This window comes from Venturia canescens, chromosome 7, assembly GCF_019457755.1.
Source record: "Venturia canescens isolate UGA chromosome 7, ASM1945775v1, whole genome shotgun sequence".
Lineage (NCBI taxonomy): Eukaryota > Metazoa > Arthropoda > Insecta > Hymenoptera > Ichneumonidae > Venturia > Venturia canescens.
Window position 1 is genome coordinate 19,944,427 of NC_057427.1, and position 26,217 is coordinate 19,970,643.

The 26,217-nt window shown below is 42.3% G+C and overlaps 2 protein-coding genes across 2 annotated transcripts; both read left to right on the plus strand.

Moving 5' to 3' along the window:
- Positions 1–4,911: 4,911 nt before the first annotated feature.
- On the plus strand, positions 4,912–6,136 carry LOC122413827 (uncharacterized). The gene is made up of 2 exons (XM_043424437.1): positions 4,912–5,043; positions 5,288–6,136. Exons 1-2 carry the CDS (start codon positions 4,912–4,914, stop codon positions 6,134–6,136), a joined length of 981 nt encoding a protein of 326 aa, XP_043280372.1.
- A 223-nt stretch (positions 6,137–6,359) lies between these two features.
- LOC122413828 (uncharacterized) lies at positions 6,360–8,819 on the plus strand. Its single transcript, XM_043424438.1, has one exon. The coding sequence runs from the start codon at positions 6,360–6,362 to the stop codon at positions 8,817–8,819; it is 2,460 nt and encodes an 819-aa protein (XP_043280373.1).
- Positions 8,820–26,217: the final 17,398 nt, after the last annotated feature.

Consider the following 26,217-nt stretch of genomic DNA (forward strand, 5'->3'; position numbering starts at 1 on the left):
TCTAATTTACGTGCAGCATTAAAATTTATTATATCAATTCGAGGCCAAGTATTTTCTAATAAATTGAAAAAAGTTACCATTTGAGTTACGTGCAGCACTAAAATTTATGATATCAATCGAAGGACAAGTAATTTATGAGTAACTCCAAATTTCAACATTATGGAACTGTTTTAAGAAGCTTTTAAATCCAAAAAAATCACATGCAAGCTAGTCATTTCTTACTCTATGATGGCAAAGACAATCGATTTTTTTCAGACTTTCAGGAGCTACTGATATTATTCACAATATTCGACGTCGATTGGATCGATAGAAATTATGTTTAAATATGAGTTAAAAGTACTTGTCCGGCCCATCACTTTTCATTTAAATCAAATAAAAATCAATCATAAAAAAACGAAACTGTACGGGAGAATCCGGTTAAAAATTTATTGAAATGCGATTTAGGTTAGTTATGCCGAATGAAATTCGTTCGCTGGAAGAAGTGAGAAGTAAACACTGCCGTCATAGCAATACAAACTGGGGAGTTATTTTGGAAGCTTCAACATATTTAATGTGCAAAATGTTTTTTATTTATCGATGCACAATAACATCTTTTGTATATTACAGGACAATTTGTTTCCTTTCTTATTAAATTAGTGCAATTAAGAGAAAATTACTTGACGATAATTCTCTAAATTCCCTCTGCATGAATATTTGTGCTCCAACAGTTCTAAAAAAGCCCTGATTTTTATTTAAATATAATAAGTTTAATGGAAAGTGATGGGCCGGACAAGTACTTTTAACTCATATTTAAACATAATTTCTATCGATCCAATCGACGTCGAATATTGTGAATAATATCAGTAGCTCCTGAAAGTCTGAAAAAAATCGATTGTCTCTGCCACCATAGAGTAAGAAATGACTAGCTTGCATGTGATTTTTTTGGATTTAAAAGCTTCTTAAAACAGTTCCATAATGTTGAAATTTGGAGTTACTCATAAATTACTTGTCCTTCGATTGATATCATAAATTTTAGTGCTGCACGTAACTCAAATGGTAACTTTTTTCAATTTATTAGAAAATACTTGGCCTCGAATTGATATAATAAATTTTAATGCTGCACGTAAATTAGATGGATTTTTTTTTAATTTTACCTATTATTTATCCTTATATCGATTACGATGATTATTACTAATCTTTAGTGTGATAATTAAAATCATTTTGCTTTGGTTACTATGCCTCCGTATGGTAAAGTATCATTTAAATTTATATAATTTAATGTACGCATTTAAAACTTATCTTTAAACGTCAAGTAAATTTTGAATCAAATAATATATATAGTATAAATGGAATCATGGCGTTGATATTATTATTATTATTATTATTATTATTATTATTATTATTATTTAGGGGGTATATAGATTATCTAACTTGAGTGGTTAGTGGATGTCCATTGTCCTGTATTTTTAATGCTATCTACTAAGGAATATTCATATGCGCGTTTTGTACTTCGTGTATTACGTTTTATAAAAAAAAAAAATGTATAAACTTATTTATTGCCTACTAGTATTATTACTGAGTTACATTGCTGGACTTGAAATCTAGATCGATAAGAATTGGGTTATTTGTATAGCCTTAATAATAAGAAAATGTACGTTTATCCTTAGTATTTACTGAAGTCAATGAGAGGAAATAGCATATTTATAACTAGAGAGCCTCTTATATCCTAGCGATATACATGCGGGTGCATGCCTATTGCTACTATGTTGCCTCTTTGGAGAGGTCTTAAAGTGTCCTGCTGTTTTATGGTTAGTAGGCTTGGAAGAAGGCATCATGTGTTTTGAATTTAGGGCAAAATAATTTTTTTTTTCTTTTTTATATTTTTTTTTATATATTCTATTGCCTATGGGGTTTCCTTTTCCTCGGGTTAAACTGTTGTTTGTTGTTGCAATGTTTCCTGAAGGAGAACATCGACACGGTCGGATGGTAGGTCTGACAGTAAAGATTCGGGTACGAACCCTTCTACTGCGAGTCCGCGATTCAATAGGAGTCGCCGTATGTCGAGACTGGTGGGTCTATCTACCAGGGTTATTCCTAGTGTTAGTGAGGAGCAACTTCCTCTGCAATGCATGCTTTTTAATTTCAAGGGTCGTGTTCGGGAATTAGCGAGGTTTCGGTGCCGGCGAGCGCTCTCGGGCTCGAGTGCTCGCCCCACCGCGGGCGTCGCTAGCTCGCGGGCTCGGGAATTCGGGAAACGTGAGACAATGGGCTTTTCGTGCTCTAGTTCTCACGCTCTCGCGGGGGGTCAGCACGTACTGGACAAGCAATTCGGGTGCGGTCGACGCGACGTGTGGCGCATGCCCACGGCGCGTCTTCAGCGATCTCCATATTGATTGACTAGTCTAGATCCGGTCGTTCAGCGTGCTGACGTGCTTCTCCGTTCAAGTTTCACTTTCGGCTAAATCTCTCCGGTAATTACGGTGTTTCACCAAAAATATTTCGCTCAATATCTTCAGGACATTCACGGGAACAAATTGGACTACTCATTCGGACTTTTCTCTCATTGATTGCGGGTATTTCTCACGATAACTATCGGGCACGCTTCGAGCGCTCCTCGTAGCTTCGTCGAACGAGCCTCGTTCGACGTTGACCGGCTCTTCTCACTCGGGTAATCTGTATCGGTTCGGGTGTACTTTCAATCGTGGGCATACTGTCCACGTTACTCTACGAGCAATAAAACCTCTTTACATTTTTTATCCCGCTACGCGTTGTGTCATTTATTTTCTCCCCACCAACACCAGATCCTTCACGCAACATTTTGGTCCTTCGAGCCGGATCTGGTGGGTGGCACAGTGCAAACAGTGATACAGAGTGTGTGAAGTGGTTTTTTTTTTGAGTGGACTCGTTTGGGACTTTGGAACTTTTCATCGGGAGTTGGACATTTTTCATCGGGTCTCGGCGCGTCGCAGTGGGCTCCACGTGCGTCGCTCACACGGCGGCCATCTTGAGACGCTCTCGCTCACGGGTACCGGCGTTCGACTCGGACTCTCAACCGCTTCGTCAACCATACTGGTGAGTCTCGTACGATTTTTTGGGTCACGCGGAAAAATTCAAGTGCGCTTCCGTTGAATTGCGGAGAACATTGTTCGGTGCACGATAATTCGGGTTTTCGAGCTCATTCCAAACGAACAGTGTCGGGTGTTCGGGCTCAACGGAGAGCGTCACATTACCGGGACTTGAGTTTTCGGTCGCGGCGCTCCGTGGCGCGAGTTTACGGTGCTCGTAGTGACTTTTCTCGGTTCCTTCGGGCCGCACGGTGCATCTTTCGGGACATTTTCGCGGGCATTGTGCAGGTTATTCGTACGTGTGTCCGGGTTTCTCCGTATTTCAGCCGGGTTCAACGGGAGTGACGCGGGATGTCCGACAGTGAAATTCACATCGGGAAGGTGGAGGAGGGAGACGATTCGGGAGCGTCACCCGGTGTGCCATCGACGGTATCGCTAGCCCCCCCCCCCCCCCCCCTCCAGCGGGCACCACTCGGCGGGAACGGTCTCCGGGCGCGGAGTCGCAGGGCAAACGGGGCTCGTCACGCGACAACTCACCGGGAAATTCGGGCAAACGGCCGTCGGGCTCGGCCGCTCTTCGGGCAGCAACTCAAGCGGCGCGGATACGGCTGTTGGGAGCCATATTCGAACGGGTTTGCGCCGTGGACGTCGAGAATACTTCCGTGGCCCAGCTCGACGGGTTTCTCTCGAATGCCAAGGACCTTTGGGGTAAATTCAGCCTCATGCACGACTCCATACTGGAGAACAGCACGGACGACTTCCTCCAGGATGAATACTTCACGGAGGACGCGTACTCTCGGGCCTTCACGCTCTTTGGCGACATCACCGGGCAGGTGGCAGTGCTGAAGGACGGGATTCAGCATCGCGATCGGGAACCCTCACTCGATACGAGCGTGGCAACGGGAGACAGGTCATACCTGCCAAAAATCGAGCTACCATCATTTTCCGGGGAGTATACTCAGTGGATACCGTTTCGGGATCTCTTCACTTCGCTCGTCATCAATAATCGGGCTCTCTCAGATGTCGAGCGGATGCACTATTTACGGGCGTCGACCACGGGGGAAGCCGCGAAGCTGATCGCGAGCATGGCGATCGAAGCGGACTCCTTCTCAACGGCCTGGTAGACTCTTACAGAGCGCTACCAGAACGATCGGGTTTTGGTCACTTCTCATCTCGACACGCTCTTCAAAACGGCGGTGATCGCTCCTCGCTCTGCACGGGATCTCCACGCGCTCGCACACAGCGTCACCGAGTCATACAACTCACTTCGGGTATTGGGCGCTCCTATAGAGCACTGGGACTGGGTGCTGGTTTATCTCATTGCCAGACGTCTCGACCCTGGGACTCGGGAGGCGTGGGAGCTCAGGACCGGGCAATCTAAAGTTCCCCCGTCATTCACGTCACTACGGGAATTCCTGGGTAATCGAGCTCGTGCATTGGAGGGAGCGGGCGTCGGGACCATCTCCACCCCAATATCGGGCCCGGGCAAGGAGAGCACACAGAGGGATACTTCCTCTCGCGTGCATGCAGCCACGTCGAGTAGCGGGACAACCTCACAAGCTTGTGCCTTCTGCCAGGAGAAGCACTACATTGCCGTGTGCTCCAAGTTCAGGCAGTTGTCTCCAGAGGCGCGTCGGGGCGAAGTACAGAGACTCAAACTGTGCTTCAACTGCTTGGGCCGGCACAACGTCAACGCGTGCAACATCGCTACGCGATGCAAGGAGTGTGGGCGCAAACACCACACGATGATTCATACCGGGTGGTCCAAATACGGGGATGCAGCCAGGGGTACGGGAGCCCCCTCAACATCGGGCGGCCAGCAGGCCAACTCTGGGGACGCAGGCGCGTCAACATCGGGTACTTCTCAATGAGATACGGCGGCATTGACTTGCGCGGTTTCGGGAAGTGCACGACCAGCGGTGCTCCTGGCGACGAGCCAGGCGCTTCTCATCACCAACTTCGGAGCTGCTCATCGGGTACGAATGCTGCTGGACTCGGGGTCCGAGTTGTCCCTCATCTCTGACAAGCTCGTTCAGCGGCTCAAACTTCGTCGGGAATCTTCCTCTATTTCAATCATCGGGATCGGCGGGATTTCATCGGGTCACACTCGCGGGATGGTCTCATGCACACTTCGCTCAATTCACACCACGGATTCTCTCTTAATAAAAGCATTTATTATCCCCAAGTTAATGCCAACTCTGCCTTCATTCTCTATTTCGCACCCCCACTGGCCTCATTTACAGGGTATTCCTCTAGCGGATCCAGATTTCTCAGTTCCGGATGCGGTGGATCTCATACTGGGCGCAGATGCATACGGGAAAGTGGTACGGTCTCAAATTCGACGCGGGTCTCCTGAGGAACCCATCGCACAAAATACGATATTCAGGTGGGCAATATTCGGGCCCTGCAACGAAGCTCACAATTCCTCGGGTTGGGTACAGCATGCCGCTGTCGATCACGGGTTTCAGGCTCTCCAGGACCTCCTCGCGCAATTCTGGGTGCAAGAGGAGGTGCCAGTGCAGTTCGGATCGGATCTCACACCGGAAGAGCAAGAATGTGAGGCTCACTTCGTTGCTACACATTCTCGGGACAATTCGGGTCGCTATATCGTTTGGTTGCCTCTTCGGTCGTCCACAATCCAGCTCGGTCAGTCGTTTCATACGGCGCACGCTTGCCTCAATCGGCTCGTACGAAAGCTCGACCGGGACTCTCACTACAAGGGACTTTACGATACATTTCTCGGGGAGTACGAGTCCCTCGGGCACATGTCGCGGGTGCGGGACGACGAAGTCGGTCGGGATCGGGTCTATTATCTCCCTCATCACGGGGTCTTGACGACAAAACTTCGGGTAGTGTTCAACGGGTCGTGTAACACGGATTCCGGGACCTCATTAAACGATCTCATGCACACGGGCGCCAAATTACAACAGGACATTTCGAATGTTCTCCTCTGGGCACGGCGCCACCGATTCATTTTCGCGACTGACATAGTCAAAATGTTTCGACAAATTCGGGTTCACCCCGGGACGATTGGGATTTACAACGAATTCTTTGGGTGGATGAAAACGGGAACACGGCTCATTATCACCTGACTACAGTCACCTACGGGACACGGTCAGCTCCGTTTCTCGCGGTACGGGTGCTACTCCAACTGGTAGCAGACGAAGGGGAGAAATATCCGGCCGCAGTCGCTCCTCTTACAATGGGGCGATATGTGGACGATATTTACGGAGGGGCTGACCAAATTTCGGAACTTCTCACCCAGGCGCGACATCTTATCGGGATTTGCACGGCGGGCGGCTTCCCGCTGGCAAAATGGCAGAGCAACAGTCCGGCTTTACTCACAAATCTGGGGTTCGGGTCGAGTCCAGAGGATTCACGCTCATTCGACGAGTGCGAAACAAAAGTTCTCGGGCTCGCATGGTTTCCGGGGCCGGACGTCTTCAAATTCACCTCACTTCCGTACACGGGCGAGCAAAGCATTACCAAACGGGTCATACTCTCGGAAATTGCTCAGATCTACGATCCTCTCGGGTTCCTCTCACCGGTGGTCATTCGGGCAAATTCCTTCTACAACGGTTGTGGCTGGAAAAACTCGCTTGGGACGACCCCGTATCCACGGAGGTCGGGAAATCATGGGTCGCATTTCGTCACGATCTGGCTCACCTCGGGAACATCGCGGTCCCGCGGTGGCTCAACATGACCTCGGATTCCACCGTCGAGATTCACGGGTTCTCTGACGCCTCACAGTTGGCAATGGGTGCGGTCGTGTACGTTCGGGTTACGGGTCCGGGAAAGAGCACCAGAACCGCGCTGGTCTGCTCGAAAACGAAAGTCGCGCCGATCAAACGGCTCACCATTCCGCGGTTAGAGCTCGCCGCCGCGTTATTGGTCGCCAAACTCGCGAAATACGTTCGGGATACGTTGCAACTCCGGGATTCGCGGGTATATCTGTGGACGGACTCCACAGTCACGCTTACATGGGTCACCTCTCATCCTTCACGATGGAAGGATTTCGTTCGCAATCGGGTATCCTCAATTCAAGAGCTCATTCCTCAGGGTCAATGGAGATTCATTCCCGGGCGGGACAATCCGGCGGATTGGGCTTCACGGGGACTAACCGTCTCTCAGCTCGAGCAATTTCAATTATGGTGGAACGGGCCACACTGGTTAGTCAAATCATCCTCACATTGGCCAACTCATTTCACCGGGACGGCAGATTCAGCGGCGCTCGAAGAGCGGCCAGGTCTTACGCTCACTGTCTCAACGCAACCCTCACCGGTCTTCGACCTCATTCATCGATATTCCTCCCTCACCAGGCTGTTGAGAATTACTTCATTACTTTTCAAGGCGCTTACAAACCTGAAAGGTGCGGGTCAGGATTCATCGGGCTCACTCCTCACACCGGGCGACCTGGAACACTCACAACAATACTGGGTCAAGGCAATTCAAGGGGCCTACTTCGCGACGGAGCTCAAGATTCTCTCGGCGGGTCAAACGCTTCCGAAGTCGCATCCATTCACACGACTTACGGCGTTTATTGATTTCCACGGGACCATCCGGGTGGGGGGACGGTTGAAGCTCTCAGCCTTACAACCTGAGAGCAAACATTCAGCCATCCTCCCGCGGGACTCACCACTCACGCGTCTACTCATCTCGGACGCTCACACGCGCACGCTACACGGGGGAACGCAGGCAACTCTGGCGTTTCTGCGCCAGCGGTACTGGATAATCGGAGGTCGGGCCCCGGTTCGTTCCTTCATACTGCGATGCGTGCATTGCGCGCGCTTTCGGGCGCATCGGGCACAGCAACTCATGGGCCAGCTGCCTTCAACACGGGTCACTCCAGCACGGGCTTTCTTATTCACCGGCGTCGATTACGCCGGGCCAGTCTCTCTCAGGAGCTGGCGGGGACGCGGGCACAAGACTTACAAAGGCTGGCTGTGCATTTTCGTCTGCTTCACCACTTCGGCGATGCATCTCGAGGTCGTAACTGACGCCACCACTGACACATTCATCGCTGCATTCCGCCGTTTCACCGGGAGACGGGGTCACGTGCATACACTGTACAGTGACTGCGAAAAGAACTTTCAAGGCGCGGATGCAGAGTTGCGGAGACTTTTCAACGGCGGGACTCGGGAATCGCAACAGCTGGCGCAGTTACTGACCAACGACGGGACAAAGTGGGTTTTCAACCCCCCGGGCGCACCTCATATGGGCGGGAAATGGGAAGCAGCGGTGAAATCGGTCAAGTTTCACCTTCGGCGAACGCTTCGGGAAACCAGCCTCACGTTCGAAGAACTTACAACTCTTCTTACGCAAATCGAGGCTGCGCTCAACTCACGACCGCTGCAACCACTCTCAGAAGATCCGGACGATCTCTCCGTACTCACCCCCGGGCACTTCCTCATCGGGGACGCACTCACGGCTATACCTGAGCCATCACTTCGGGATGTGAACCTCACTCGGCTGGCGCGGTGGCAACTCATCCAGGAACGGGTCCAATACTGTTGGGAGCATTGGTCATCGGGTTATCTCCAGCAGCAGCAATCCATCTCCAAATGGCATCACCCCTCTCACCAAATCCGGGTTGGTACAATGGTGCTGCTGACTGACGAGAGTCTACCTCCGCTCAAATGGCCACTGGCACGGGTGGTCGAGGTTCATCCGGGACCGGACGGGCTCATTCGGGTCGTCACCATTAAGACGGCGACCACGACACTCAAGAGGCCGATCGCCAAACTAGCGGTCCTGCCAATTCATCCAGGAGATTAATCGACAGCACTGCTGCCGATGGCGGGTGGAATGTTCGGGAATTAGCGAGGTTTCGGTGCCGGCGAGCGCTCTCGGGCTCGAGTGCTCGCCCCACCGCGGGCGTCGCTAGCTCGCGGGCTCGGGAATTCGGGAAACGTGAGACAATGGGCTTTTCGTGCTCTAGTTCTCACGCTCTCGCGGGGGGTCAGCACGTACTGGACAAGCAATTCGGGTGCGGTCGACGCGACGTGTGGCGCATGCCCACGGCGCGTCTTCAGCGATCTCCATATTGGTTGACTAGTCTAGATCCGGTCGTTCAGCGTGCTGACGTGCTTCTCCGTTCAAGTTTCACTTTCGGCTAAATCTCTCCGGTAATTACGGTGTTTCACCAAAAATATTTCGCTCAATATCTTCAGGACATTCACGGGAACAAATTGGACTACTCATTCGGACTTTTCTCTCATTGATTGCGGGTATTTCTCACGATAACTATCGGGCACGCGAAAGCACGCTTCGAGCGCTCCTCGTAGCTTCGTCGAACGAGCCTCGTTCGACGTTGACCGGCTCTTCTCACTCGGGTAATCTGCATCGGTTCGGATGTATTTTCAATCGTGGGCATACTGTCCACGTTACTCTACGAGCAATAAAACCTCTTTACATTTTTTATCCCGCTACGCGTTGTGTCATTTATTTTCTCCCCACCAACACCAGATCCTTCACGCAACAGGTCGCCTAGCCAGGAGGGTCTCGAGAAATCTCGTCTCGCTTTCGGCCCAGGGTCCTTCAAATTTTGGTTCTATGTTACACAGATGGACTCGTATAGCTTTGCCCGTAGAAAGAGTTATTGAGGGCGGTAGAGGCCTAAGGTCGAAGATGTTAAATCTTAATACTCCTCCGATATCAACCAAGTCTAAGACTGCAAACCCATTGCTTATTGCCAGAATATTACCTCGTAACCAGCTATCAGCCAATTTGACGGCGCAACTACCTGTTTGCAGGGATCCTAACATACCCATATCGAAAATTGGGAAGGCCTTTAGGAATCTTTCGATGATCTTGCTGTATTTTTCCACCTTCGGTACATTCTTCGCTTTGATCACGTAGAAGTGTGACGGTGAGTAAAAGGTGCCCGTGTAAACCACGTATTTATTCCCAATTCTCTTCAGCGGCGATTTTATTGGTATTGGAGGGTTCATGATGTTGCTAAAGAGTTATAAACTATCGTTAATATAGTCGTTTTTTTTATTTTTGTTTTTATTTTTATTTATTTATTTATTTTTTTATATTTTTATATATATATTGAAGCGAAACACTGACTCGAGAACTTTATTTTATTTTTTTTTATTTGACGCCATGGTACGCACGAGTGTTTACACCGGCGGACATGTTGAAAAACTGTCACTTCGCGAAGCGGCGCTCGGGAAGCGAGGCGCTCAGTGCTGCCAACTCAATTTCCATTCCACAAAATTCCCTAGATTCGTGAAATTCTTTATTTTATTCAATTTTAATTAAATAAACCTTTTCTTGTTTAGAAAATTAATGCTGATCATTAAAGAAACGTCTTTTGAACAAATGGGTGAAAATTTCAGGATAAAATTATTTAAATTTTTCTTTGAAAGATCGAGCGTGCACAATGCGCATGCGCGATGACCTACTTTCACAGGCACGTGCAATAGGCGCAGTCACGAGCAAATAATTAATTAAAATGAAATAAAAATGTTATTGTTTAGAAATTTGTTAGAAATCATAGCAAAATAATTGAAAAAGATACGAATTGTGCATAAAAACAATAAAAATTGGGTTTATTAAATTTCATTAAATTCTCGCACATGCGCAGTGTGACTGCAGCTCGACTCGGCCAATTGGGACCCACGCGGGGGAGTTAGCGCACCAATCAGAGAATTTAGAGTGGGAGTCCCTGGTTCGAGATTAAGTCGCGCAGCGAATTGGAGTAAGGGACAAAGTCCAAGCGCGTTATTATTATTATTTCCTTTGTTCGGGAGAGTATAAAAACCCGAGCGCAGAAGCTCCGGTAGCTTGTCTCATATCGAATCTCGCCACGCTAGGAGCTAGGAGCCAGTCACGTCTCGAATCCCTGAGAGCTCGACTCGCATGCCATAACCAAAAGCCAGTCTTGCCTCCGGATCTCGCCGCGTGAACTCGCCCAAATTTCAAGAATAAAGAAACATAAAATTTTCACTCATTTTAAAAATCGCTCTAAAATCAAAGAGCAAAATAACATCGCTATTATCCCACTCAGAATTCAAACAGAATAACACCTTTCCTCCTCACGCTAGGAGGGCCGGGTTCATTCGATTTCGTTTGAATTCAAGATTCCTAGGTGAGTTTCCGATCTATCCAGGAGGGCCGGGACAGTTCGATTCCGTTCTGTCTCAAGATTCCTGGTAGATTTTCTATCCTTTTTCTATCCAAGAGGGCCGTGGCCGTTCGATTTCGTTCGGTCACAAGATTCTTGGGTAGGACTCCTACCTTTCCACGCCAGAGGGGCCGGGACAGTTCGGGTTCGTTCTGTCTCAAGATCTCTGGGTGGATTCTTTTCCATCAATGAGTTATTGTTTTCTGAATGGTGATCTAATTCAGTAGAAATCATTAAAATCAAACAAATTTTCTTTATTCTCATAACGAGACAATTGCGAGTCATTTATTATTTTGAGCCAATTACATTATTTCAAAAAGCGAAATCACTCACTAAAAATCATTATTTGAATTATATCGAGTCAAAAGAGTGAGATCAGCAAGAAATCCACTCGAACAATCAATTTGTATTATATAGAGTCAAAAAGTGAGTTTCTAAGAATTATAGCTCAATTATCAAATTATCAAATGTACGAATTATCAAACAAAATCAATTAAAAATTTATCAAGACCAGCGTTGGCGAGAATTATTGAAAAATTATTATTGCAAGCGAATCTATCATTATTCAAATAAAAGCGAGCTTAAATTCATTGCGAAATTCATCATAATTAATTCTGCGAAAATTATTTTCTTTTTGTGTGGAGAAAAATACCGGAAATAAAATTTTACATGCGATTAAAATAAAGCGGAAAAACTCAATTTCAAATAAAAAGCCTTTATTTTTGTAATTTGGTTGAAAACAATTAAAAATTGAATAAAACATTTGTCATTTCAATCTAATTTCATTTTACTTTTGTTTTTCCTTCATGCCCGCTCTTCTTTATTATAGAATTGCTCGAATCTTGGCGTGACGGTGTGCATAAGCACAAACGTACCGTTACAATATATATATATATATATATATATTTTTTTTTTTTTTTTAGCTGAGTTCATGCACGAGCCCATGCTATTGCTTTGCCAAATATTCCCAGTGGGGATCAGTTTCTCTCCCTGGTAGGGGTGCGAGGCCAAACAAGGATCGCAGGTCAAAAATGTCCCCGGGATTTGCTTCGGGGTCCCACCATACTAGACTTTTATTACGGGTGTCTTCTTTCCAAAGTTCTAATAATTCCTCTCGATGTTGGCGCCGTGATCGACGAATTTCTATTGCATAAGCAATAAAAATTACTAAATGTCTTTTAAGATGTTTTTGTACGATACGTGGTGCTGAGGAACTGGTTGAATTTACGTAATATTCTGTGCTAAGATTTGGCATGATCGGTATCCTGGAACAGATCCAGGTATTTTATAATTAGAAACTTGGAAAATTTATTCGGTCCAATTTACCACGACTTCGCGCCTACTTTCTACGTCAACTCTATTGAAAATCCAAGCCAGAATACAATTATCGCATTGATACGGCGTTTGTGATTTTAATAATCTTATTCCACAAATATTACAGCATGCCCCGTGATGTGGTCCTGGCACTAACCGGTGGGTTTTGACCATTTTCCCGGGTTTTTCGGTTTCATCCGCAGTTATATCTTTGTAGCAATCATTACAAAAAGTTCTGGCATAAGTTTCTATGTACCATACAGGGGTTTCTAAAACGGTTTTAACACATCTGGATTGAGCAATGCTCTTATAGAATTCGTAATTCCTACGCGGTATTTTGGTGGCAGGGATTTCATATAACCAATCTAATGTTTCTTGTTCGTTTAAAAAGTTAAGTTCTGATTCCGAAATATGCATGCTTGTTAAATATGGTTGTTTATATGTTAAAAAGGGAAATATCTATTATTGTTTCGTGATTAAAAGACTTACTGGGTGGTTGACAAATTGATTCTGTCTTCTCAAGTAGATAAAAATTTTTGAATTATTTGTTGATTTGTTGGTATTTCGGTAACCGTGGGTCGTTTTCTGGTATATTGTCAGTTGGACGTTTCGGGGGTAAGTCGACTGGAATTAATTTTTTTATGTGAATTTTCGGGGTGACTATTTCGATGGAAACAATTGATGGTCTTTGACTGAGCTCTTTTTGGATTTTTTTGATTTGAAAATAATTCAATTGATATGTTTCTGGTTTCGATTGCTGTGCATGAAGTTTTCGCAGTTGAAATTTTCTTCCGGCACGACGACTTCGTCCCATGGTTAATTAAAGGTTTTACGGGCGTGAAAACGTTTCTTCACTTATTCCCGTATTGGAGAAGGTATGGTGAGCGTGAAACCGTATCTTCACTTATTCTCACCGCAGGAAGGAGCAAGCGTGCAAACGTTTCTGCACTTGATCTCGCCTTTGAGGAAAAGGGTTGTGATGGGCGTGCAAACGTTTCTGCACTTGGTCCCGGAAGGGTTTTTTTTTTCTGTGTATGTCGGTAGGCCTCAAAAAAAACTTTCATGAAGAAGAAGAGAAAAAACTACTATATGGAGAGAGAAGCTCTCTTTATAGAATTAATTTGGCTACCGTCAAACATCAATGTGTTTCCTTATTGATTTTAGAACAAAATATACTACTTGGAAATAATAATTATTTTCTGTATGACGAAAAAAATTTGTTGGGATATGTTGATTATTTTGGCTTGAAATAAATTTCAAATACCTTTGGGCAAGGTTGATCGTTTGGATGGTTCTGATGGTGAATGTCGTGCCTCGTCTAGTTGTTTGGAAGGAGTATGACTCTCGTCTCAAATTTTCTAAGTTAAAATGACTTGGCTACTATACTACCACGACTTTTACTCTGAATCTCTGATGTGACACCACGAAAAATTTTTGTTAGACTGAATATTAGTCGGGATTTTCTTCCCTTTTATAGTCAAACCTCATCCCTTCCTTGCGAGTAAAAAAAAAAAATTTCCTCGTATGATCCAAATTTTCCATACTAGTGGGGAGCAGAGAGAGAGAGAGAGAGAGTGTGTGCGAGAGTTTAAATGTTATGTTTACGTATTCGTTCTCATGTAAACAACTCCGTAGTTCTTGTAGTTGTATGTGTTGAACCTCTGGAGATCCGGGGTAAGTGATTTTCTAGTGTATGTGTGGATTTTTATACTTGTAGGCCCTATTCATTAATTTGGGGTAGTTTCTCTCTCTGTTTATTAGTTTTCTGGCGCGGCGATGGCATATGACGCATTTTCTAAAGAGGAGTTGCGATGCTTCTTCTGGCTCTATACGGTTTCAGTTTATCTAAATGTTTTAAAATTCTTTTTCCTCCTGAGGTTTCGAGTACAGCGTTGTGCCTGTCTAATAATTCTGTAATTTGATAAGGTCCAATGTAACAATTGTCAAACTTTCCCTTTTTTGGTTCCTTTAGTACGTACACCATATCTCCAGGGTTGAAATTTTCGCTATGTACCTTTTTATCATAATATTGCTTCGAGCGGTACTTGGATTTGATTAAAGATTTCGACGTGAGTCTCCTCATTTCGTCGAGTCGAGAGGTGAGTTCACATAGATAACTTCCATAGATTTCTAATTTCTCGGGAGGGGGAAAAGAACTTGGAGTTCGAGCTATTCTTCCGTATACTAGCTCAAAGGGCGTAAATTTTGTGGACTCGTGTACCGATGTGTTGTATGAAAACATGGCAAAAGGAACAAGTTTATCCCAGTCTTCGAATTTATCTATGTAGTGTTTAATGAATTCTGCTAAAACTATGTGGCTTCTTTCCAATGAGCCGTTGGTTTGAGGGTGATAACCGGACGTGGTTAGATGTTTTATTTTGAAAATTCTGGCTAAATTATTAAAAATCTTCCCGACAAATGATCTATCTTGATCACTCAGAATGATTTTTGGTGTACCAAATTGAATGATTACGTTTCTAGCCAGAGCGTCAGCTATTGTTTCGGCCTTTATGTTTGGTATAGGGATGGCAATACAGTATTTTGTGAGATTGTCTTGAACGGTCAAGATGTGCCTATTACCATTTGGGGTTTCGGGCAACGGTCCTACGGTGTCAATGGAAATTTTGTCGAAGGCTTCATATGGGGTGTCCGTGATGATCATAGGTTCACGAGTTTTTATTCTAGTCAATTTTTGTTGTTGACACTCGGGACATGATCTCACGTATTCGGTTACCCCATCCTTGAGATTTGGCCAATAGAATCGTTCTCGAATTCTCTTATACGTTTTTGTAATACCCTTGTGTCCACCGATTAAGCTCTCGTGACATTCAGATATTATTTCTTGCCGAATAGCTTCGTCTGGAATTGTTACATTCCCGCGGCAAATTGTAACTGCACACTCACATTCTCCTAAACATTCCTCTAATAGATCCGCAATAAAGGAGTGGCTAAAATTTTCTAGCATATCCCCTGGTTTTGAAATTCTGAGTGTTTTAATTTGGTATTTATTTATTGTGTCTTTAACGGTGAGGAGTACTTCCTTGAGTTCCTGAACTGAATATGTATCAAAATGTTTATTAATTAGTGCCGCACTCAGGATTTTGTAGTTTCCTTTGTTTGTTACTAAAACTTGTTTACGCTTTGGCTTTTTGAATTTTAAATCTTGTGGATAAATTTTGTCTGTTTCTATCAATAGTCTCGACACGACCGTCGTGAATTCACAGTCGGCTGATATGAAATGTAGATAATTATTTTTATGATAAGTTAAATTTTCGTTTGTGGTGTTTACTTGTAAGAGGTTGTCGCTTTTGCACATGTGGGGGTAGTAAACTCCAGGAATTATGGTCTGGGAAACTGTTCTTTCAGGATTTTTGACTGGTACTGCTTCTGCCACTTCTGGGTTGCTTACTTCAGACTCGCTCTCGGAGTTGTTGAAATTTAGTCGTAAATTTGGTTCAGGTTGCCGGCGGTCTTCTTCTTCGCTACTTATCTCTTCTTCATTTTGTGTAACGGCGGGTGTCGATCTACCTACAGGGTGTCTAAAAGTTATTAATGATTCACGGGTCTTTCCTATTTCATTATCTGCGTCTTCTGATTCCGTATATTCATCTGTTTGCGTACCGCAATCTTTATTTACTTCAACATTGTTTTGATTATTGTCCCACCAGTATTGATTTACCTTCGGGCTTCCTTGTATTTCAACTATATTTTGGTTATTTACAGGGGCGGTTAAATTTTCCGTTTCGGAGGAGGTGGCGTTTTCCTCTAGAGACTCATTAATATCAAATGCGAATCGTAATGCGTCTGTGTAACGCTTCAAAGGTGGAGGTTCTGGGACTTTCGTAGCCCTGGTGGTGATTGTCCTCTTTTCGGCCAGGCTAGGAAAAGCGCTGTTCCGGGCTCGCGCAGTAGGGGGTCTTCGTTCTGTGTCAGAGGAGCCGGAGCTCGCTTTTGTCGATGCTGCCCGGGTTTGAGTTCGAGGGATTTTTACTGGGACTACAGGAGGGCCTGTCGTAATTATTTTACGATTTCTGACTCGTTCACCGATGGTACTTCCCGGTACATTCGACTCTTCCAATACGGTAGACAAAGGCTTGCCCCTGCTTGCAGGTGGTTGAATTGTTTTTGCTAATGGTTTTGAAGCTGTAGCTTTACGGGGAACTGTGGTACTCGGTGGCTTCCTGGAACCAGATGATATAGGTAATATCGTAGCGTCAGGTACAACCGGGTTCCGCGATAACGCATCTGCGTTTGAATTAAGTCGCCCAGGTTTGTAACAGAAGGTGTATTCGTATTCGCGTAGTCGTATTCTCCAACGGATTAATCGTTGAACGGGTAATTTTACGGAATCAATCCATTTTAACGGTTCATGATCACTGACAAGAGTGAATGGGCGACCATATAGATACGGTCTGAAATGCAGTATCGCGTAAACGACCGCGAGGCATTCTTTTTCTGTCGTGCTATAATTTCTTTCGGCTGAATTTAATAAACGTGACATATAAGCTATTTGTTTATCTTCCCCGATTTTTCCTTGGCTTAAAACCGCGCCTATTGCGTAATTTGATGCATCTGTGGTTAGAATAAAAGGTTCTTCGAAATTTGGATATTGTAATATTGGGGAGGGACATAAAGCGTTCTTCAAATAGTCAAATCCCTTTTGTTGTTCGGGACCCCATTTAAACTCGACATTTTTCTTTAATAAATCACTCAACGGTTTAGCTTCCTCGGAAAAATTGGCTATGAATCTTTTATAATAACCGGCGAGGCCGAGGAACTGTCGCACGTTGGTAACAGTTTTAGGGATCGGGAATTTCTCGACCGCTTCTGTCTTTTTAGGGTCGGGCCGTACGCCTCCATAACTAATTATACCGAGATAAATTACTTTAGTGTTTAGAAATTCGCATTTATCCGGCTGTAAGGACAGTTTCGCGTTACTAAGTTTATTAAAAAGTTGTCGAACCTTTACTCCATGTTCTTCTAAGGAAGTAGCGAAGAGCACGATATCGTCAAGATACACGAATAATTCGCTGTCCTGTAATCCTAAAAGAACTCTATCCATTAAGCGTTGAAAAGTAGCGGGAGCATTTTTAAGTCCAAACGGCATTCTAGCGTATTCGTAGTGTCCGTTAGGTGTGCAAAAGCAGTCTTTTGTCTGTCTTTTGTTTCCACTTCAATTTGGTGGAATCCACTAGCTAAATCGAATGTAGAGAAATGTTTCGCTCCACCGAGTCTATCAAGGATCTCGGTGATGTTCGGCAAAGGGTAAGCGTCGCTTATGGTTTTTGAGTTTAATTCACGGAAATCTATTACCATTCTCCACCGTTTGTTTCCCTTTGAATCAGGTTTCTTTGGTACAATCCATAAAGGTGAATTATACGGAGAAGTCGAATTTACTATGACCTTATTATCCAAGAGTTTATTTATTTGTTTATTAATTTCCTCTTTATGAGCAGGGGGAAATCGATACTGTCTGATGGTCACTGGTAGTTCGTCAGTAGTGGGTATAGTATGTTTTATTTCTGTAGTGGCGGGCAACTTATCGCCAGGTAAATGGAACAAGTGAGGGTACTCTTTTATTATTTCAAGAACGTGTTGTTTTTCTTCTGAATTTAAATGATCTAAACGGAGACTTTCGCGTATTCTTTCTTCTCTATTGGCTGGGTTTGCCTCAGTACTTCCATCACTTCCATAATCAAAGAAATCTTCTGAATCGTAATATTCGAATGGAATTAATTCTTGAGGAGGTACATCAATTTGAGCATCATCTTCATAAGCGTTTATCGCGTAAATATAACAGGGTCCATTTTCGTTCGTGACGACTGCGTTTCCCATAAAAATATTTTCCGGAGTTCGAATTCGTGGAAGAAATCCCGTTTTTAAACTTGGGTTATTTACTTTAATTGGGACCTTCATGCGAGTCCGAGCTTTCAAAATAAATGATGTTCCTTCGTCATCTTTTGTTACATTTCGTATAGTGTTCAAGAGACTCGGTAGAGTCTCGGGACAAGTACATTGACAGCCCTGTCGTCTGCTGGCCCGAGGCTCTCGCCGAGACTATACTTTCTCTGAATAAAACGATTCGCGGTGGTGGGGGTAAAATTGGCATGTGATTTTCTTTAATAGCGAAGCTCATGAGTTATGTACGGCTTTGAAAATTGAACTTTAAGCTAATTAAGAAGTTCTCTGTCGAACGAGCCCAAAATCAGCATTCTCGGTGGCGTATTTGCTGAGAAAAAACTTTGCACGGGCTCAAGATTATGCAAAAAGTACCAACACATTTACGCAGCTGATGTATCCGTATATGGGTTCAGACCGATACATACAAGGGCTTCTTGATGCCCATCATAACCAATCACCGGTGAGAATCTATCCGTCTCGACCAATCGCCGATGAGAAAGTTTCTGATAGTCCTCAATGTTTTCTTGTATACCGTCTGTTATCGTCTGTTATGTTATTATAAAGTGATTGCGATCGTAGCCCCGTGGATCAACGGTGCAAGATTTGCAAATTTCGTTTAAATAAATAAAACATTATTGGAAATAGCAGTGGATATAATCAATTTTATTTTTTCCATAAAAGAAGTTTCAATAAGTTTCGAGCCCAATTCACGACAATAATATCTATAATAAATAAAACCTCAAAAGTGGATTAATTGATCTCATACAGTGTACTGAGAGTGAGTAAAATATTGAGAAGTGAAAACGTGAATAATGTGTGTCGTGAAAATTAAGAATTATCTGTTCTACTTCGATATCGTAATATATACATAGATAGCAAATTTGCGAGATTTCGCGTCATGTTGAGGTTTGAGGTTATGACCGCCGGAGTGCTGTAGCGTGCAGAGTGTAGAAAAATAAAAGTGTTTATTGAAAAGTGGAAGGAATCGATATTATTAATGACGTGACTAATTAGTGTTGAATAATAATAATAATAACAATGAGAAAAAAAACGTTCGTTCATTATAACCTCTAAAGCGTTCTTTCCAAACAGAAATTCTATGTTGTGTAATTACATTAAAGAAAGAGGTGGATGGTTGTGTGTAAACGAATTCAAATAAATTTTAAAAAACTTTGGTCAAGTAATTCAATGTATTGTTGTCATAATTTCTTTCATTTAGTTTGGCTGTGTTCACCGGTCCCTTTTTTCCACCTCCTTAGCTTACAGTGTATTGTCATACCAATTTCTATTTGTTCTCCAGACAATACGAGAGATATTCATATTTCTATTTTTTTTATATTAATTTCAACAAGATAATTTGAAATATTTATAACAAAAAGCCTTCATAATTGCTTGTTCATACACCCAAGTTTTGAAAAATCTTTGAGCCATCTAATAATGTATAGATATATTCACTTGAGTTGTTACATGATAAATTTGGAAATTTATTTCAATAAGTCATTGGGTGCTTAATTTTCATGATATCAAAATTTGTATCTTCGAAATGCAATGAACACCTCTAAAGTTCGACAAAGTGATGAAGTGACATGTATATTGAATATTTCCAGACCATGTTTGCGATTGGCATTGTGGGTTGAAAAATTCATGTCTGCAAGTCTACACCTGATCATTTTTGGATGTGATCAAATATTTTGTCTGCGGATAACCAAGGAGACATACAAAATTACAGCATTTTGCTTGCTTCAACATGCATCGTATCTGTCACTTTTTTTTTGAATGTGTCATAATAAGTTTCAAAAATGTGGTTCATGTAATTTTGAAGTGTTTTTCCCTATAGCACCAAAGTCTGTATAACTGGTACGTAGCAAGTACCTATGAACTTTGATATTTCTGTGAAATAGCAGGTATGCCAATCTTTTAGCTTTTTGGTTCCGACTGGAATATATTAACGAAGATATTCATTACTAAAGTCTTCACCTACTTATTTCTGAATAGATCTGAAATTACTGTCTTCAGAAACTAATGCACAGATACATGAAACAATTTTGATTTCTGTTCTCTTTCAATTGCGCTGTCTTTTTTCTTTTTAACTATGGCTCTGCTCTTTCCGATACTTGTTTTGACTCCATCGGTTTGCAGCGGATCGATGCATATTATTAATTGGTTGCCTAATATGTGTCCTATGATTTTCTACTATTTCTTCATGCTGATTGTGGTAACGTGATTCAAGAGGTTTCCAATTATGATCATCAATCGCACATTTTGTACAACAGATTCTCAAAACAGTTTCTGGTCTTGATACTCTAAAAAATAAGTGAAATCAGAAAAAAAAAATAATTGACAAAGTAAAAAAAGAATGCCAATTACTAAAAGGTCGCGACCGTAGTTTCCAATAATTTTGTATATTTGCATTATCAATAAAAAACTTCAAAATATAAAAAAAAAATGAGATCGTTTTCTGAAGTTGACAAATACAGTGAATGAAATACGATTCCTATATAGTTGTCACGCTTCGCAAAAAGAAGTGAAATCAGTAAATATTAAAACTTCAAAAAGTAAAAAAGGCACGCCAAGTATTAAAAGTTCGTGACCGTTGTTTTAAATGATTTTCTATATTCGCATTTTCAATAAATAAATTTAAAAAAATGTTTAACTGTGAAAAAATATGAGATCTATTGTAACATATACAGTGTATGAATTACGTTTCCTGTAGGAATTTTGAATTTTGGAAAAAAAAAAAAATGAGATCATTTTCTAACGTAGCCAAGTACAGTGAATGAATTAAGGTTCTTGTGGAATTCATTCGTGTACACTTTTAGCCCTAATCCCTCACTTATTCAGAAAAATTTTCCAGCAAACGTCACAGAGCAACAAAGGTTTCTCGAATGATTCTGCAATTATTAAGAGATTATCATCTGTTTTTATGTTAGCTCGGGTTATAAACTTAAAACAGTTTACGCGTACAAGTGCATGCATTGTATCTATACGATGTACTGTACAAATTCATTTTCAAAATTACACACAAGCTTGGCGTGCATGGTTTTCAATCGGAAGCTCGGGAAGAGACAATTGTTCAAATTTACTATGAAAACAATAATTAATTAGTATTGTATGAACGATTGTGAAAAAAACCGATCCCCCAATAAAATATGAGAGGCCCTGTTATATAATGATTTGGTAAACAATACAGATGGGTGAAATTTGTGGATAAAATTGAACAATTAAACGAACGGATAAAGAAATGAAATCAATCAATCCCTTTATATGCCTTTATCTTGTACGGATACATACGGCCATTCTTTTATGCCCATACGCATTCTAATTTATCCACGCGTCACTTTCACTCGTTTGTCCGTAAACTCATTTTTTTACCAAATGGGCAGATGATTGGATGAATTACACAAGTACTGAAATGGATGAACAAAGAAGTAAGTTGTGTAAACATTGATTTGAGAAAAGAAAACGCGTTGAATACGAAACATTTGGAGTAATGAATTTATCAGTCAAACTAGCCAAGAATGGATATTTTTCTTTGTGTACACAACGCGGGATCTCACGTCGAACTACTCAATAAAATAGTTGGATGGAAAAGGGATGGCAAATTAAAAAACAATTACATGAGAGGATCATCAAGATTTCTTCAAATATATGGATGGATGAGGCATTCCTTCGCCGAGCTTCCGATTGAAAACCATGCACGCCAAGCTTGTGTGTAATTTTGAAAATGAATTTGTACAGTACATCGTATAGATACAATGCATGCACTTGTACGCGTAAACTGTTTTAAGTTTATAACCCGAGCTAACATAAAAACAGATGATAATCTCTTAATAATTGCAGAATCATTCGAGAAACCTTTGTTGCTCTGTGACGTTTGCTGGAAAATTTTTCTGAATAAGTGAGGGATTAGGGCTAAAAGTGTACACGAATGAATTCCACAAGAACCTTAATTCATTCACTGTACTTGGCTACGTTAGAAAATGATCTCATTTTTTTTTTTTCCAAAATTCAAAATTCCTACAGGAAACGTAATTCATACACTGTATATGTTACAATAGATCTCATATTTTTTCACAGTTAAACATTTTTTTAAATTTATTTATTGAAAATGCGAATATAGAAAATCATTTAAAACAACGGTCACGAACTTTTAATACTTGGCGTGCCTTTTTTACTTTTTGAAGTTTTAATATTTACTGATTTCACTTCTTTTTGCGAAGCGTGACAACTATATAGGAATCGTATTTCATTCACTGTATTTGTCAACTTCAGAAAACGATCTCATTTTTTTTTTATATTTTGAAGTTTTTTATTGATAATGCAAATATACAAAATTATTGGAAACTACGGTCGCGACCTTTTAGTAATTGGCATTCTTTTTTTACTTTGTCAATTATTTTTTTTTTCTGATTTCACTTATTTTTTAGAGGCGTGACAATATTTACTTAAGAAAAAAAATACATTCCTCGTCTTCGACGAAAATTTTTAAAACGATTTGTTTCAAGTTGAGTACTTTTCTCTATGTGGCAAAAGCAATCGACACAGCTAATTTTTCTATGTAGATGGACGAAAACTGTGCGGTTATGTTCATGTGAGTTGAAACCTTTTACAAGCAATAATGGTGACGATTTTGATTATCCATTCAGCATATCGAATTTTCTGATGAAAGATTGGGAAATTCCTATGCAATGGGATGATATTTTCATTTTCTATTCCTTTTTTTGGAAAGCTCCATTTGTTTATTTGGAAAATTGATTTATGAAACTATCTTCTTCTACTTCTTCTCTTTCAATGGATTCCATGTTGACATGGATACTGTCAATGGTTTGCAATGTCCAAAGAAACGTTTCCATGCTATTTAATATCTAAGACGACAGCTTTATAGTTATTTGTGTCCAGTGATATTTTTTCATGGTCTTCTATAACGTCAGAACATGCTTTCTCAATGCAGACTGTTAAATCGCCGATCTAGATATCGATAACTATGAGGAAATATATTGCAAACCATTGCACCGTCTACCTAAATATCGGAAAATATAAAATTGTCGAATATATATTGAAAAATATGAAGGCATCCACCTAGACGTCGAAAACCCTATAGTCGCCAACCTAGACATCGAAAACAATAGAGCCATCGACCAAGATATCGAAAACCATGCAGTCGTCAATCTAGACATCGAAAACCATGCGGTCGTCAACGTAGTCATCCTTAGAAAAACTGACTGCACCATCGGAAACTATGGAGCCGTTGACCTTCATACCGGAAACCATAGACAAATTCACCTCAACATCGGAAACTATGAAGTTATCGACCGGGATAGTGAAAACTATGAAGTCGTCGATCTAGTCCACGAAAACAATGGGAAAACATACCTGGACATTGAAAACTGCCGAGCCGTTGATCTAGACCTCGAAAAGCATGGAAAAACATACCGAGACGGCGAAAGCCATGAAGAAATATTCCTAGCCATCGAAAACCATAAAGCTGTCGACGTAGCCATCGAAAACAATGGAGCCGACGACCTAGACCATGAAAACCATGGAGAAACATATCCAGACATCAAAAAGTATGGAATTGTTGACTTAGCATCAAAAACCATGGCAGAATATACCTGGACCACGAAAATCATGAAGGAACATACCTAGACATTGAAAACTATGGAGAAATATACCTGGACATCCGAAACCATGGAGGAATATACCTAGACATTGAAAACTCTGTGAACACATAAATAGACATCGAAAGTTATAGAGCCATCGACCTAGATCACGGAAATGATGGAACAATATACCTAGAGAACAAAAACTATGTAAATACAGACCTAGCCATCGAAAACTGTTGAGCCGTCAACCTAGACCACGAAAAATATCGAGAAACATACCTAGACATCGATAACTATGAAGCCGGCGACCTCGCGCACTAAAACCATGAAAAAAAAACGAAAACCATGGAGGGACATACCTAGACGTAAAAAAAATGATGGAATAATACACCTGGACATCGAAAACTATGTAGAAACATACTTAGCCGACGAAAGCCAAGGAGAAGCATACCCCGCAAACGAACAGTATGGAGCTGTCCACGTAGACATCGAAAACCATGGAGGAATCTACCTAGACCACGAAAACCATAGAGAAACATATCCAAACATCGAAAACCATGGAGAAATATACCTGAACAACGGAAACCATGATGGAACATGCCTAGATATTGAAAACCATGGAGGAATATACCTAGACGTCGAAACCTATAGAGGAATTATCCTAGACCACGAAAACCCGAGAGAAACATACCTGGACATCAAAAACTGTGGAGTCGTGGTCCTCGACTGCGAAAACCATGAAGAAACATACCTAGACCACGAAAACCATGAAGGAATCTACCTAGATCACGAAAACCATGGAGGAATATACCTGGACCACGAAAACCATGGAGGAACATACCTAGACATCGAAACCCATGGAGGAATTATCCTAGACCACGAAAACCCGAGAGAAACATACCTGGACATCAAAAACTGTGGAGCCGTCAACCTCGACTGCGAAAACCATGAAGAAATATACCTAGACCATGAAAACCTTGGAGGAATCTATCTAGATCACCAAAACCATGGAGAAACATATGCATACATTGAAAACCATGGAGGAACATACCTAGACATCGAAAACCATGGAGGAATTATCTTAGACCACGAAAATCCGAGAGAAACATACCTGGACATGGAAAACTGTAGAGCCGTCGACCTCAACTGCGAAAACCATGAAGAAACATACCTAGACCACGAAACCATAGAGCAATCTACCTAGACCACGAAAACCATGGAGGAATCCACCTAGACCACGGAAACCATGGAGAAACATATCCATACATCGAAAACCACGGAGGACTATACCTGGACCACGAAAACCATGAAGAAACATGTCTAGACATTGAAAACCATGGAGGAACATACCTGGACATCGAAACCCATGGAGGAATTATCTTAGACCACGAAAACCCGAGAGAAACTACCTGGACATCGAAAACTGTAGAGCCGTCGACCTCGACTGCGAAAACCATGAAGGAATCTACTTAGACCACGAAAACCATGGAAAAACATATCCATACATCGAAAACCACGGAGGAATATACCTGGACCACGAAAACCACGGAGGAATATACCTGGACCACGAAAACCATGAAGAAACATGACTAGACATTGAAAACCATGGAGGAATATACCTAGACAGCAAAACCCATGGAGGAATTATCCTAGACCACGAAAACCATGGAGAAACATACTCGGACATCGAAAACTGTGGAGCCGTCGCCCTCGACCGCGAAAACCATGAAGAAACATGCCTAGTCCACGAAAACCATGGAGGAATATATCTAGATATCAAGAAATATGGAGAAATTCACGAGGACATTCAAAACCATGGAGGAATATACCTAGGCGTTAAAAACTATGGAGAAATATACCTGGATATCCGAAACTATGGAGAAATACACCTGGACATCAGAAACCATGGAGGAATATACCTAGACATCGAAACCCATGGAGAAATTATCCTAGACCACGAAAACCATGGAGAAACATACCTTAGACATCGAAAACTGTGGAGCCGTCGACCTCAACCGCGAAAACCATGAAGAAACATACTTAGACCACCAAAACCATGGAGAAACATATCTGGATATCGAAAACTGTGGAGCCGTCGACCTCGAACGCGAAAGCCATGGAGGAATATACCTAGACATCAAGAATAATAGAGAAATACACTTGGACATTAAAAACTATGGAGAAATACACTCTCACATCAGAAACCATGGAGGAATATACCTAG